A 17,385-nucleotide genomic window follows, 5' to 3' on the forward strand; every position below is an offset into this window, starting at 1 on the left:
CATGTGATTAAAATGAATTAAAAATTTAATCATTAAGATAGCTAAATAACTCTACAAATCTAGAAAGTGGACATATCATCACCATATTATTAAATAAATTGGAAACTTAATCATTAAGATACTTAAATAATTCAAAGAAATTCTATAAAGTCCTATAAATATCTACAAAATGGACACCTAATCACTATGTTATTAAAATATCTTAGAAAATATCAAGAAATATCTACAAATCTAGAAGATTGGAGAATGGAGGTGGAGACTAGTATAAATAGGAGAAACCACAACAAAAAGCTCACCAACAACCTTTCACAACAAGACATAAACCAAGCCAAAGAAACACCCAAAAATACTCCATTTATGCCATAACCAAGGAGGAAAACAAGGAGTAAACAACTAAAATTTCAAGAAAAGTAGAAGAAAGAGAGAAGATAAGAGGAAGAAAAAGAAGTAGAAAAACAAGAAATCAAGAAAATTAGGAGAAAACTGGCAAGCTTGGAAAAATAGGTATGAGTTAGATGTTTAATTTTATTCATGTCTATATAGTTGTAGAATAAGTATTGATCCTTACTTATAAGTTTTGATGTGTGGAACCTTAGGTTAGTTGATATGGTTTTTTATTGTACTTATTAATAAATTTGATGTTTTAAGGTTGAATCTTGAAGTGATTGATTGTTTATGATTGAATGTTATTATTAAAATTATTTGAATTGTATTTGAAAAGTTTGATTGAGAATAATTTTTGAAGTGATAGATTAATATTAATGCATATTGCATATTGCATAATATGGTTTTTGAGTTAAAAGATTTTTGGGGGAAAAGAAAAGAATTTAAAAAAAATATATTTGAGAAATGAATTTTATATCAAGGATATTTGATAGAAAAAGAATGAGTTTTGAAATTTTGGAATGATGTTTTTTATGTGAATTCTTTTATTTATGTTTACTATCTGAGACATTGGTGGCAAGAGATTGATTGTGATAATGGATACTGTCAAGGATAATTGGCAGTACGAGATGGATAAAGGAAATGATAGAGTGAGAGAGAGCTTGATATGGTTGTAAAAGTTTGACAAAAGATAGTAAATGGGATTTGAGTAGAATGAGTAAGATAGGACCTCTGGTCTAGGGGATAGACCTTTGATCTAGGAAGTGTTTGGGTATGGACAACCCCATAGATGGCCAGTTTAACGACCCGACTTAGGCCATCACATCAACAACCAATAGGACAACTAAAATAAAATAATATAAAATAAAGAAAAGAGAGCAAATGCTAGCTATCCTAGAGTGAAAATAGTCTAAATCGTACAAATTGTTTTCATCATATAAAAGGTAACTTTATAAGAGAGTTGTTAGTCAAATAGTCTCGTATAACTTAAGAGGGGGGGGGGGTGAATTAAGTTTTCCAAATTTTCCTCTTATAAAAATTTTCCGAATTACTTTCTTACAAATTAAATTCCTTAGATAAATTTATATGTAAAGAATGAATGATGATGCAAACTACTCAATCACAATTAATAACAAGTAATCAAAAGTGTAGGGAAAGAAGAATTGCAAACTAAATTTTATACTAGTTTGGCCAATCCTGCCTACGTCCAGTCCTCAAGTCTCCCACTTGAGATTTTCACTATTCTTGTAAACCTTACAAGACTTGAATCCTCCAACACCTAAGAACTCCCTTTCCTTGTGTTGAGATTCAAAAACTAACAAGGAGAAAAACCATTTCTCCTTCACAGATCCAATGATCAATTTGGAATTATAGAATAACTCTCTTTTAAGAGTTGATATACACTTTTATGATCTTAATGAACTCTTTTAGAATAATACAAATGAATTTGGCCAAGATATTTTTGTATATGACTTTTTCATAATAGAGTTCGTAAACTTCTTCTGAAAAATTATAGGTATTTATAGATAATTATTTCTTGGGTTGTGTCTTTTCATGAAGAGTTGTAACTTTTTATAATTTTTCAGAAAACATACTCTGGTAATCGATTACAAGACTTGGTATTCGATTACAACGGTTTATAAGTTCAAAATGTTTGAAACGTTGTATCATTTAAATTCAAAATTTTGAAGTTTCATCTTCTGGTAATCGATTACAAGGTTCGGTAATCGATTACCAGAACACATTTTGTATTCAGAATATGAACTTTGAAGTTTCCTTGTTCTGGTAATGGATTACAAGGTCTGGTAATGGATTACCAGAACATATTTTTGCATTGTTTCAAAAACTTTTATGTTGAAAACTTCATATTAATAATTTCTTTCACAAATCTCTTTTAAGAAATGATTTGAACTATTCTTTAAAGCTTTTCTTAAGTCTTTCAAAGCCATTTTTACTTACTTTCAAAAAATTTAAAACTTGCTTAAATTTAAAGAGATTAATTTGAGATTTTTGAAAACTTATTCTCAAGGCCAAGCATTCTTGCAATTCTAAAAGATTCTTTTACATTCTTAGCTAAGTTGACAAGACTTATCTATGTAACACTTGAGATCTTGTTCTTGCATCAACTTGCTTTAGCTCAACCTTGATTCTTTTTCAATGCTTTATAATCACTTTGGCATCATCAAAACATTTGTGTATATTTTCTTCCACAAGAGTTATCACCAGTAAGGTTATACAATCATCCAAAAAGAAAATATAGTTACAACATCATGAAAACATCAAAATAAGACACTCTAGGTGCTGGTCAAGCTCTAAGTCTAGCCACTTCTCAAAGCAGCTACCAAAAGACTCCTTGTCATCCTAAAGCCTCAAACCTGATTTGCTCCCTCACATAGTGAGATCATCATGGAAATATAAGGGTTAGCACATATAAAACCAATCATAACACATATAAATGAAATATCTTCAAACCAGATATTAATCATCGACATTTATCCATACCAAAGGAATGCCAACATTATTACATACCCATCTCTATGCCAATATAGACAAATCCAAAATCCAATGTATATACATCCATACCAATGCATACATATTCTATAATAATAAAGAATCCATAACCAATGTATACAATCCATACCAAATGCATACATATTCCATATCCAAACCAAAGTCACACCGCTGTATAATCCCATGAAGTAGCTAACACATCCAAACCAAATGTTGGTCTCAACACATCCAACCCAAGTGTTGAGTTTGTGAATGATGGAAGAGCATGGACCAAGGGTCCAACCACTAGAGCAATGGCTAGAAGACTACTTGAAGATTTGATTGCTTTAGAGCTTAGTGGGCCTAATGGGCTTGGTGGGCCTAGGGTGCTTTTCACTTGGACTTTACTTGATTGACCACCACTTTATTGCATATTAGTAGTGTAGGAATTTACATTGTTTTGGTCTTGTATTATGGGCCCTAGATTAGCATTTTGGGCTTTAGGCTTAGTGGGCCTAGTTTTGGGCTTCATGGGCCTTTGGGCTTTTGATACCCAATATTGGGCTCATTTTCATTCTTGTAATTTTTCCTTTCCATTGTATTTGATTGACCAATGTATTTAGGTCATTAGAATAGGATTATACAAAGGATTCATTAATAGGTGCATTAGGTTTCATTTGTATGTCATTTAGAAGACATTTGATTTGAATTTGAGTCACATGGATTGACATGGTGAGGACCGGCCATGTGAACCCTAAATTCAAATCCAAATGGCTTCCAAATTACATTAAGATGAGAGTGGAATCCGGATTAGTCACGGCTGGCCAAAGTTTGAATTTCAAATTCAATTTTGAAATTCAAACTTGGCGCCAATTGACTTCTCTTGGATTGGCGCCACTTTAGGTTCATCCGCACCTATAAATGCATGCCTTAAGACTTGTATTGACACTTTTGAAATGATATAAGAATTCTATGAATTTTCTTCAGCAAATTCTTCCTTAAAGGTCACCGAAAGCCTTCATTAGAACTAGGGAACCTTATCTTCCTTTCCTACTTTTGAAGTGAGCTTTCATTTGAGTCTTATGCTAGGGTGCTTCCATCTCTAGCCTAAGAACCTTAATCCGTCATCTACATCATCTTGAGCTTCCTTCAATCGGTGCAAATCTTCAAGAAGTTGATCCTACACGTGGTGAAGGAAAGGAGAAGCAAATCATCCACTTCTTCATGAACTCCACCATCAGTGAACATGTCACTTGCCCATGTCACACACCTAACCTCTCATGGAAAATATAGAGTTGGATTATGTCGTCACGTAACCCTGGTGATCCTGGCCACTTCATCCATCGATATGACTCGACCTTGCCCCCATAACGGTAGCAAATAAAATGCTTAGAGGAGTACTTCAGAATCTACCTAACATCTGAAGTGGTTTATTATATAATCTTTGGAAAAGTTTCATATTGAAATCCTCACCATGGGACTCCCGAATTCCATATTTTTCCAAAGACTATATCTTGATCTCACCAAGAGATCTCACAATCCATACCATAACCTTACTCCCCTAAGTCCTATTAGCTTTCCAAACCAAACACACATAAACATGCTCCATAATTACATACAATCTTTTCCATAACCATGCCACATTCCATACCAAATAAATAACATCAAAAGATGGTATGATTCAAAATTTGAAAGTTTCATAACAACTCAATTATAAAATGTTTTTCTCAAAGAAACCACGCGCCCAGTGTAGTGGTATTTGTGCTCAGTGTAGCCAAAACTAGGAGCCTATTAGGCTTTGCCCGCTTAACGCGTGACCACATGCGCTCAGCCCATGGCTATAGGCGCTCAACGCGTAGTCCAGTGCACTCAGCGCGCTTCTGATAGAGAGCCACTGGAAGTTGCCCGCTTAGTGCATAGACCCGTGCACTCAACCCATTTTGAAATGCACTCAGTCCATGTTAAATGCGCTCAGCACGCTCTAGATAGAAAACTCTATTCTTTAGTGTGCTCAGCGCGTCGTCGCGTGCACTTAGCGCGCATGCATCAGGAGGCACGTCGAAAGTTCGAAAACTCCGATTTTCATCCTCAAATCCATCCCAACATTAATCCCAAACCAAATTACATGATTCTGAACCATTATAGAGTATATACACCATCCAAAAACAACATATTAAGTGATAAAATCAAGTATTAACCATTAATCCATGAAAATCATGAAGAAACCCAACCAAAACCTTTACACTCAATCCAACCTTAATCATGCATAAAACATGGAATCAATGTGATATTTCAAATCCATACATACTAGATTAAGTCTTATAAGTACTACCCTTACTTTAGAAACCTCAGAAATGCAAGATTTGAACTAGATCCTCAAATCCCAACTCAAACTTCAATCTCACTTTTCAAGCTTTTAAAGGCTAAATCTCTTGAAATTCCAGTTGTGAAGATTGATCTTGGCTTGATAAACTTCTCAAATGTATCCTTAGCTTCCCTCTGGACCAGAGCTTCTCTCTACTTTCTCTCTCTAGAAATTGTTTCTGTTTGACAAATGAAATCCTCTGGTCCTAAGTCCCTATATATAGCCATTTTCCAAAAATTTCCAAATTTCACCCTTAGCACCTATTCACCTCAAATATCCTACTCCTTGAAGTATTTCAACTCCCTAAGCTCTAAAACAACTTCAAATTCACTCAGAAAGACCAGATTTATCTTATGTTTCCATCCTTCAATCTCCTACCATTCCTATTCCTTTCTATGCAATACTCACAACTCACCACCATATGAAATGCAACATGTGTCAACATACAAACAAACATTACCTTCAGATACATATGCTTGGAATAATGAGTTGCATGCCATAATACTTCACATAACTAAGATGAGAAGGAAGGTGATCAGTCTTCCTCCCTCTTAGTACCAGTTCAATATAATGGTGTACAATGCATGATTCACCACACTCATGCATACACATGCCTACTTAAACACCTTAAAACAATGATATCTCGTTTCATGCTATAAAATCACTTCTATGTCCAAACAACAAATCAAAATCACATAAATATACAACATGCACAGAGGTAAGTACATTTCAAATTCACATATTCACAATCTAATCCAAATCCATATAAACAACATATACATACATACATACCCACACACACACACATACACACACACACACACATATATATAAAATATATCTACCAAATAGCTCAATATTTCCATGGTGTTACAACCCGTCTTTATTTGATTTTGTGCTGTGGTAGCCTGCTGGGTGCACTAGCACTCTGAATACTGTCTACTTGTTCATGTTTAGTGGGACATTGTCGAATCATTGGACAAAGTGATGTTAAGCTCTAACTTCACTAAACACTCAAAAGGGAAAATCTCCATGGAGTATTAAGTCAAAATGATTTTCAAAAGTATATTTTTAGTCAAAATCTGTATCTCATAAGTATATTGCATTGTTTGGACTATTATTAATGAAAAATCTTATCAATTTGTTGTGTGTATTGATAATTGTATGAACTTATTATGCACTTGTATGATTTGTTTGTGTGAGATATGAATGAAATTAAATGTCTAACCCCATAAATATTTTTAAACCTAGATATTTGAGATCTCATAATGCAGAAAAATTGGATGTGCAGTTAGAAGGTCAGATGCAAAAATCAGAGCATAGGATAAGGGATTTTATTTTATTAAGTTGTGATATTTGCATAAGAACAAAAATGATTTGTAATATCTAGTGACTTTTATTGAATAAAATACACTAATAACACTAAACTATCATTTAAAATTAAAAGGAATTTTTATCTTATTTATGCTTTTTCACATATGATAAAATACTTAAAAAGTAGAAAAAAATCATAATTTTTAAAGAGACAAATTTTGTGATATAATTTAATTTATAATTTAAGAATTTTATGCATTGTTTATGCTCATTTTGCATTATTTATACTCACTTATTATATTTCATGTGCTTTGATAATTTATTTATATTTTCTTTAAAATAAAATAATTTTCTTGCAATTTTTATTGAGTAAAGCAAATAGTTTTTTTTTTACAATTGTGTAAATTGATTCTTTTAATTACAAATTAATTATTAAAATAAAGTTGTATAAAATCAAAATACCTCCAAACTCTCCTTTAATTTGAATCTCAAATTATTGATATAATTTTTCTTTGATTTGACAATGATAATTAACTATTGGACTCTCGTATTAGTACCAAAATCAAAATCAATATGAAAGTACATCAAGTTTTATATTTAAATTTTCATTAAAATAAAATAGTTTTCTTGCAATTTTTATTGAGTAAAGTAAATAATTTTCTTTTTATATATTTGTGTAAATTGAGTCTTTTAATTACAAATTAATTATTAAAATAAAATTGTATAACATCAAAATATCTCCAAACTCTCATTTAATTTAAACCTCAAATTATTGATATCATTTTTCATTGATTTGACAATGATAATTAACTATTGAACTCTCATATTAGTATCAAAATTAATATGAAAGTAAATCAAGTTTTATATATCTTAAATAATTGATTATTTTTTATTTAGTAAATTAAGTATAATATTTATTATTTTTAAACATAATTTTTATTGATTAAATTTTTTAATAATCAACGTATTAATTAAATAGGGTCTCTTAATCGCAAATCAATTATAAATATATAACGGTTAATTGTTAAAAATTATAAAAACATTTCTATTAATTATTAAAACTTTAAATAGCATTTACTTAATATGTATTTTAATACAATTGTTTCATTTTCATTATGATATCATTGTCTAAATCAATGTTATAAATTAAATAATCATTAAAAACTTTAATTTTATTTTCATCTGCTTCAACATATGATACCTACACATATAATTAGATTAATATATGTTGAAATATAATTTTTTCATACAATACTATCAAAATTAACTTGGTTATAAAGAAATCTAATTTTAAAGATACAGTTAAAATACAATCAAATAAGCGTATTATACATGATTAATTAAATAATCAAATTTGTATTATACATGATTTCTGATATCAGAAAATCAAATCAATTTATATAATTTGATTTGTGATTTAAGTAATTTTACGCATAATTTTTTGTATTTATTATTTTATATTAATTTGATGTATTTATTATAACTTATATATAATCATTTAAATTTATATTAAGTTAGTTGTTACGTTATCCTACATTTAAAATTAAAATATAATAATAACATCAAATTTTCATTTAAAATTTTAATAAATTCAAAGTTGTTACGTTGTTCCGCTCTGTTGGAATTTATATGAAGAGTGTGCTAACGTTCAGCTCCACTAATTGGTTTCACTCTCGTCGCTGTGGGTTTTGGTTCAGCTTCTTGTTCTTTTTCGCAAGTGTAAGTGTTGCGCATAACCTATTCGACGATTTGACACTCATGTATTGCAATTGTAATTGTTTTGTATCCATTCATGATAGAATAGAAGCTTAACATAACAAGGGTTGCTCCATGACGACTCGAATTGCGCCTGGTGTTGGAGCCAATTTGCTCGGTCAACACGCCGCCGAGAGGAATCAAGACGCCACTGCTTATGTCGGCAATCTCGACCCTCAGGTAAACTTCCCATTCTCCATCATTCGCACACTTCTAGGGTTAACCCCTTTTCTTTGCGCTGCAGATAAGTGAGGAGTTATTGTGGGAGTTGTTTGTTCAAGCGGGTCCAGTTGGTATGTTATTCTCATTCATTCATTTTCTTAGCTTTAACTTTAAATAAACTCACTCTCCTTAAATTTGTCTCAGTTAATGTCTATGTTCCAAAAGATAGAGTCACCAACCAACATCAGGGTTATGGATTTGTTGAATTCCGGAGTGAAGAAGATGCTGACTATGTAAGTATTTGAAACTCGCTTTTCTGAACCCAACATCCTCTCGCTGATCTTGCTTTTCTTTTTCTTCTATGCAGGCCATCAAGGTGCTTAACATGATTAAGCTTTATGGGAAACCGATCCGTGTCAACAAGGTATCCTACTGTGTGTATGTGGTGTTTAAGTATGGAATCGTTAGAGTATGAATGCTTATAAGTTATAGCAACTCTCCTGTGTTTGGGTTCCCTTCTGAATGGAAGTTATGTTTAATTCCGTTCTAATAGGCTTGGCGTGTGTGATTGAGAGTATTGATGAAGATAAATAATGAAACAAAGCGCTCATTAACTTGATTTATGATCGCCATGAATCTCTATGACCACTACCTTTGGAGAATGTTAGTTCTCTTGTCTTTCAGGACTTGAGGCTTAGAGTCTTACTGTAGGATAATCTTTGTCTGACTTTTTTCTTTAACTAAACATACTTGTTCCACAGAAGCATGATTTTAAGTTGTAGTTGTGGTTGCAGTGTGGAATTGTGGGAAAATGTGCCGCAATTGTGGTAGTGAATCTAAAATCCTTTATGTTGCAGTGGCATTTTAAAACCCTGCACAGAAGTGATGCAATATGTGTGCTAATTAATTACTTAGTAATATTTTACTTATATTTTCCCAATCCTTATTGTATGCTATTCCTAGATATCATTCATATAATTGAATCTCTTATTTTATTTTTTTTCATAGTGATTAATCTTTAATATTTGTATTTTGTTTTTACAAACTTTGTTGTACTCTGTTCAAGCAGTGCTATGTTTCTATCTTGTATCAATGCCCATGATTGATTTTATAATGTTTTGGTTTTAGGCATCCCAAGATAAAAAGAGCTTGGATGTTGGGGCAAACCTTTTTATTGGCAATCTTGATCCTGTAAGTCACCAAATTATGCAAATTTTAAACAGACTCATGCAGTTATGTGTTGAACTCAAGACTTAAACATGGGTGCTCCTAATGTTGCTGCAGGATGTAGATGAGAAGCTCTTGTATGATACTTTCAGTGCTTTTGGAGTTATTGTTACTAATCCGAAGGTTTTGCTCTTCAAATATCTTTCATTATGTCTAATTTCATCATATTAATGTTACTTAAGTCACAGTATCTTGCTAGTAGCAGTTGCTGATACTTCTCATGCTTTGCTGTTTTCTTATTTGTCATTATTCTCATTTACCATGTTGTTTGTTTAAAAATGTTTAGTATCAAGCCAACGCCAATTAAAATAACCAATATTTAGTGAGCTATTTGACTTCAAAAAACCAATGTATATATGATTCTAATGTTATTGTATGTTAGAGTACTTCTGATGACATTTTTAATTATTGATAATGAATCTTACAGTTCACTATCTGGAAAAAGACCTAATTCACAATACAAAATTCCAATTTGACAACTATTCATGGGATGGATCAATGCAATGAATGTTAGATAAGAATTTTATTTGATGGATTAGATAATTAATTCTGGCCGAGTCCATTGGCAATTTTATTTTGTGATTACTGTCCTAAAATCTCCTGGAGTTAACATCTTCATCAACTCTTTATGTGATTACTGACCGATGTTTTGTGGCTATGTGTATTTTTGTAAATGGCTATGCTTTTATTCTCGTATTGCAAAGCATATACTGTGAAGAAAATTATACTCCTTCTGTCTCAACCTTCCCTACTTGGGGGGAATTCATTTTACTCAAAATTATGTATATGATTTGATCTGATGTTCAAGGTTTTTTGTTGCAGATCATGAGAGATCCTGATACAGGGAATTCCCGAGGTTTTGGCTTCATTAGCTATGATTCATTTGAGGCGTCTGATTCTGCCATTGAGGTATGCCTCAGTCTTGTGTTTGAATTATTTGTAGGAATATGGTGTGAGGCCAGCCTCGCATTCTTTTGTTACACTTATTCAGCACACATGGATCATAATTTGAAACTAACTCACCAAAATATGATGAACAATATATATATATAAGGATAAATGGTTGACAATCTTTTACCAAATCGTAAACTCATTGACCAACATGTTTGTCTAAGTGGAAGGGACGCAAATTCCTTCAGTATGTGGTTTTGGATTTGATCTAGAGATTCATATGTATGGAAGAGGGTTTCTGTTAGGACTTTGGGAAAGGGGGAGTTAGTTAGAATATTAGTTTGTTATAGTTAGTGACAAAAATAAATAGGAGGATTGAAGGGGAGGGAATTCATTGACATTTTGTTCATTTGTAAATTGAGCATTTTCTCTTTGTGAAAGGAGAAATCCTTTGTGAAGAAGAAACCATTGGAGGAGAGTTACCTCTCCTATTCTTTCTTTTGTTGCAATCAAGAAATAAATCTCTTTTCTTGTATTTTTCTAATTTGGGTTCCTAACAGTTTCCTGCTCTAGTGTTTGATTGTACCTGAAGAAATTAGTCTTTCTTTTACCACATGAGAGGATACTCTAGGAAACTAAAAAGAATTCATAAATTCATTTGGGGATATAAGATCCTGTATTATAAATGTAACATAAAAAACATGGGAGGATATTCTAGGAAACCAATTGATAAGAACCTTGAAAGAACCATACCACAAAAGCTGATTGTTGTATTTAGAGAGCCCAAAACCTTATAAATCTCACCCTAGAACCCCATGCTTTCTATTGGTATTAGAGCCTTCCTTCATGCTCTCAGCTGCGAACAAGCACCATAGGTGGTGATGCTGGCAATGACATTGCATTGCAATGTTTGTCCGAGATTGGTGGAAGGGCTAGTGCACAGCCAGCCTGTGTGTGCGTAGGGGCTGTGGTGGGATGTTAGGATCCAATTTCAAGGAATGAGACTTGAGTCTCACATTGGAAGTATGAGATTCTAGTGTGAGTTTTTTAGGGCCTTGGGCTCTCCAACTAAAACTAGCTTTTTGTAGCATGTTCTCCCCACGATCTTGTCAAGAACAAACATGTTTATAGGAAGTCCTAACGGACTGGGCCCCAACCACTTAAATTGATTCTCTACAAAGTCTAAATACTACCCAACATTAGGCAAAGAAATGGGCCTTAATGATGAAGGGTGAGAAAAGGGTTGCTGTGACCAGAATCATGAACCCTTATCTGTATCCCATTTAGCCAAGCCAATATGACATTTTTTGTGCCTAATATGACCAGTGGTATTGATTATCAAATTCTGTAATGAAAAATAAAGACTGGTGGGAAACATGTTTATTTTGTTCTATTAACAAAGGTTAAGTTAGATATAATGGGTGAAATTAACATAATTAATGTTAAATTGGGGAGTAACATAAAATTTCATCAAACCTATAAATCAGGGGGATAAAGTGCATATGATCCCTTTTGATTTTATATCAACGCATGTATCAAAAAGTACTAAAAGTGTTGTGTTTCAATTTGTTGTCTGGGTATTCAAATCATTCATTAAAGTAGAATATAGAAAGTAATAAGCATTCCCACGTCACTGATATTCATTTTTTCTATATTTTGTAGGCAATGAATGGACAATATCTTTGCAATCGTCAAATTACAGTGTCGTATGCTTATAAGAAAGACACCAAGGGTGAACGGCATGGTACCCCCGCAGGTGAGGCTCTTTCTTGCTACTATCTATTTTTTGGATTAATTCACGCATATTGTTCGTTCTGCTAATATTTCTTCAATGGAGCAGAAAGAGTTTTGGCTGCAAGTAATCCAAGTGCACAGAAGAGCAGGCCTCATACTCTATTTGCCAGTGGACCTCCAACACTTCCCAATGTTCCTCAGGCTAATGGGGTTGCTCCAGTGCCCCCCCGACCCTTTGCCAATGGGGTTGCTCCTGCCCTTCGTCCACCACCCCCTCAAGCTGCAGCATTCCAGCCTATGCCGGTGGCTGGACAACCAACATGGCATCAGCAACAGCCAGGTCAAACAATGTTACAACCCGTAATGCCACCTCCACCTCAAGTCCAGCAGTTCAGGCCACCTCACCCGGGTATGCAGCAGATGCCACCACCTCCACAAGCTCCTCCAAGGCCTCTTCCACCACCGGCAGTAATGGCAAGTCAGCCACCACCTGTTTGGCGACCACCACCACCTCAGCAACAAGGTGGACGGCCTATGTACCTGCAGTCCTCAATGCCGCCACCACCACCTCCCCAGTAACCCTGCTATACCACCACCTTTGAATTGAAGGAATGCAAATCATATGGATTTTCCCGACTCCCCAAAATCTGGATTTTGGCCCATTTATTGTTAGTTAGTTGTGTTGCGTTATATTTCTGAACTGCAGTGTAGATTGTAATATGAACGTCCTTCACAGTCAACAATCATATAATTATTCCTGACCAGAAAAGCGAGACATTTGAGTTTTGGCTTTAACTAATTAGCATGCATGCCTAGAAGTCTGGCAATGTAAAATGCGTATGAATAGTGTTGCAAAAAAAAAAACACTTACTTTTTCCTTGGACTGTTTTTTCTCCTAATTTTTCAGAAATTTATTGTTTTATTACTTTTTTTATTAAAAAAATGATACATTAGAAACCTGATTTATAAAGAGTATGTTTATCAATACTATTTAATTTGTACATAAAATAAGTGGAGAGAAAAAGGATGAAAAATGTGTTTCACCATTTGGGTGAAAAAAGGACAATGAGTGGGGTTTACAAAGTTTTTTTTCCCACCCTTAAAGAGAAAATGAAAAATAAAATCAGTTGAAATGATAAATTGATTTATTTATTTATCTTTTATTATGTTAAAAATATTTAAAAATATTATTTAACACCATACATTTTCTTTTGATACATTTAATTTTGAGTTAATTACTTATACATTGTTAGTATAAACAATTAATTATATCTTTTAATTGTGTCATGTCACTATTAAAAGTAAATGTGTTTATAGTGACATGATACAATTAAAAGATATAATTAGTTGTCAGTGTAAAAAAACTTTACACCGATAATGTATAGGTGATTAATTCTTTAATTTTTTTCTGTTTTCGTTTTCTTTCTGCATAACAAGAGAACGAGAGCTATGCATAAAGATATTACTACATCAATGTCATTATTTATGTGTTTTCTTGAACAAAATTGTCTGGTCTACACTGTAAATAGGAGTGTACTACGAATAGCAATTTGGATCCAAAATTTCGTTTCCAGTTTTTTCGTGCTTCCTCTCGCCTACAAATCGTTCATCCAAATCAAACAAGTTTAATAACCACTTCTAGGTTAGACGAAGACTCATCATACGTACGTAGCATAGGAATTAGGAGCTATTTGTACATGCAGGTGCTCTCCTAAGTGTATGATCATCATACGAAACCAATTCTTGTTATGTGATTGATTTTCTTTATTTAACTTCTCATTTCTTAACTCCAACTTTTATTTATGCCCGACAAGTTTTTAATGATATAAATTTTGAAAATATTGGAAACGTAAATAAAATGAAATGTAATTGTGTGACCGGAAAAAGAATGATAAAAAATTGTAAAAAGAAAAAGGTGTTTGAAAAAAAAAATTAAACCTTGAGGAGATCGAATAGAATTGAAGATGAAAGACACTTCACCATCATTTTGTGGGCTGGTGAGTGAAAATAGAACTAGGCAATAGGCATGTAGTATGGGAATTGGGGAAGGTGTAAGAGTAAACTTGTTAGTTCAACACTAGCCGAAGATGCTTCTTATAATAACATTCTGGACCTAAGGCTAGCAGTATATTGAATATTAATTAGAAGGCTAATTAGAATAAAAAAAAGTTAAAATTTTAATTTGATCCTTTATAATATTAAAAAAATTTAATTTGGTCCCACTTTAATTTTTTGTTTCAATTTAGTCTCAATTTATTTTAAAATACTTCAATGTGGGATTTTCGTTTAAATTTCACAAACGGTGTTAAAGGTCTATGAGAATCACGCATGTGATTCCAAATCACAGCCGTGATTCTCACGCCCTGGGGACCAATCAAAATATATTTGTAAAGGCCCGCAAGAATGTATTCTCCGACCTCTCCCACACCAGCCTCTTCGACCGCAAGGGCCACACCACGCTTGCCCTCCTCTCCCTCATCCTCCCCCTCCTCTCCCTCGTTGTCACCGGTGTCCTCCTCTTCGAGTGCGCCTCCATCCACCTCCACTCCACAGCCCTTATTGGCTTCGCCTGGATCCAGAGAGGCTGGATTGGCCACGACTCCGGCCACTACAACGTCATGCCCGACCTTCAGCACCTTCCCTTCTTCGTCGTTTCCTCTTCCTTCTTCACTTTTCTCACTTCTCGCTTCTGCGACCGAAAACTCAACTTCGATTCCCTCGCTAGGGTTCTTGTTAGTTACCAACATTTCACCTTTTACCCTGTCACGTGCTTCGCTAGGCTTAACCCCTTCGCCCAATCCTTCTTCCTCTCGCTCTCCAACCGTAAGGTCGACCATAGAGGAGTAGAGCTTCTTGGCCTACTCTTGTTCTGGATTTGGTACCCTCTCTTAATCTCCTTCTTGTCAAATTGGTGGGAGAGGGCTTTCTTCGGTCTTGTTAGCTTCTTTGTTACCAAAATTTAGCACATCCAATTCTACTTGAACCATTTCTCCTCCAAGGTCTACCTTGGCCCCCCTAATGGCTCCAATTGGTTTCATATACAAACTAATGGCACTCTCGATTTTAGCTTCTCTTCCTGGATGAATTAGTTCCGCGGTGGCTTGTAGTTTCAGGTGGAGCACCACCTCTTTCTGAACCTCTTAATCTCAAGTAATTCCTAGATCGTGAGAATCATGGTCGTGATTTGGAATCACGGGTCGTGATTTGGAATCACGGGTGTGATTCTCACGAACCTTTAACACCGTTTTGTGAAATTTGGACGGAAGTCCCACATTAAAGTATTTTAAAATAAATTGGGATTAAATTGAAACCAAAATTTAAAGTGGGACAAAATAGAAATTTTTTTAATATTATAAGGGACCAAATTAGGATTTTAGCCTATAAAAAATAATTTATTGGGAGATGATGGCTTTCGCCGCGAGTAGGTAAGCATAACCAATGTTTAAAAATCGGCTTGGACCAATTGAATTAGGAACCGGTAGTCCAGTCGGTTCTAGTTTGGAGTTAGATTGTTTATGCATTCAACTCGTTATAAATCAAAGTGAATCGATCAATTTTTTTGTTCAACTAGTGAACTGGAGGGTTAGATCAATTCAACCATAAAGATGTTTTATGCTACTTTTAAAAAGAAATTCAAAGGAAAGCACAATATAAGAATCAAACCCTCCTCGTGAGAGTAAAAAAAGATCCTTATCAGTCATAGTAATGATCACTTGTTTCAATGCACTTATTTATAATATATGCAACTTAAATAACTTTAACAATATATTATTAATTTTAAATTATATATTTAATAATATAATATATATGCATATATTATATATATTGTTTTGTAATATCAGTTACAAGTATATATTATATATACATATTATTTATATTTTAATTTGTATTAATATATAATTTAACATGCAACTTTTTCATATATTTTTTTATATAAAATAAAAATAAAAATAATTTAAATAAGATAGAAATTGAAATTTATGATATCATATGAATTTATTGAAATTTATAAGTATAAAATATACACAACATGAATATTTTTTTAAAAAAAATTAATAAAAATCGAGTCATGCGATTCAATTAGTAATCTATCGGTTCAATCTTTGACCCACTGGTCTAATGCTCTAACCAATTTTTATGACCGGTTCAATTTTTAAAACTATGAGCATAACAACCCTAAATAATATTAAAAGAAAGTAAAAAAAGATATTTCAACTATGTAGCACTACTTTAATGTAATCATATTCAAAAAGTGTATTAATATTTGTTGTTCATGTAAAAACCATTAAGCCACGATGACAAAATGAGCCAACTTGGCACATGTTGACCCGATCTATCACAATCTACCAAAAATGAACCGGGACAAACTGACTTGCTTATTTATGAGTTAAAAATTTTAGTCTGCCTTATTCGGAGACATGTTAGCATGTTAGTTATCAAAACTAAAATAATATATATTTTCTTATTTAATCATTAGTTTAAAATTGATAACTTTTTCTTACGGTAATTAAAAAATTTAATTAAATAACTCAACATAAATTGATCTTTTAACTTTAAGACTACAATACAAATATTAAATTATAAATTATTAAGTCTTTCTCTTTTGATCAAGACAACTATTAGTCTTTCAACAAATAAAATTATAAAAATCTTAAAGAATCACAACACCAATACTATTACTCTTTCAATAATTAGACTACATCACAACACATAATTTTCTCATACATTCACCATAGATTATAAAATAAATTAAATATAATATTCAAAAATTAATTGGACTAGCGGGCCAATTCACCCATCTCGCCATTTGGTATATTGAAGTGTGCTGGAATGTCTACCCCGCCACAATAATGACTCATGAAATATATATATATATATATATATATATAATTTTATTATTTTTATAAGTACACTTCTTTTATTTAAAAAAAATTAAAATACCCATAGTTTTTATTTTTTAATATTTTAATTTTACATATCTAACTTTTAATTTATTATTTTCTTCTTCTTTTTCACACACCTCCTTTCTCATCTCTTTCAATTTTACATGCACTTTGTTGTTT

The 17,385-nt window shown here is 32.8% G+C and overlaps 1 protein-coding gene and 1 pseudogene across 2 annotated transcripts; both read left to right on the forward strand.

Annotated features, from left to right (window-relative positions):
* Positions 1-8,122: 8,122 nt before the first annotated feature.
* EMB2444 (RNA-binding (RRM/RBD/RNP motifs) family protein) lies at positions 8,123-13,117 on the forward strand. 2 transcript variants are annotated; one of them, XM_020377021.3, is made up of 10 exons: positions 8,123-8,272; positions 8,353-8,488; positions 8,553-8,601; positions 8,675-8,763; positions 8,838-8,894; positions 9,599-9,661; positions 9,755-9,820; positions 10,520-10,606; positions 12,251-12,344; positions 12,429-13,117. In XM_020377021.3, the coding sequence occupies exons 2-10, from the start codon at positions 8,384-8,386 to the stop codon at positions 12,899-12,901; spliced, it is 1,083 nt and encodes a 360-aa protein (XP_020232610.1). In that variant the 5' UTR covers positions 8,123-8,272; positions 8,353-8,383; the 3' UTR covers positions 12,902-13,117. The 2 variants fall into 2 exon arrangements, with proteins under 2 accessions (XP_020232610.1, XP_020232611.1); XM_020377022.3 differs by having other exon boundaries at positions 8,142-8,272; positions 8,358-8,488.
* A 224-nt stretch (positions 13,118-13,341) lies between these two features.
* LOC145950721 (delta(8)-fatty-acid desaturase 2 pseudogene) lies at positions 13,342-16,042 on the forward strand (annotated as a pseudogene).
* Positions 16,043-17,385: the final 1,343 nt, after the last annotated feature.

The sequence above is a fragment of the Cajanus cajan genome, chromosome 8 (assembly GCF_000230855.2).
Source record: "Cajanus cajan strain Asha chromosome 8, NIPB_CcT2T_4, whole genome shotgun sequence".
Classification (NCBI taxonomy): domain Eukaryota; kingdom Viridiplantae; phylum Streptophyta; class Magnoliopsida; order Fabales; family Fabaceae; genus Cajanus; species Cajanus cajan.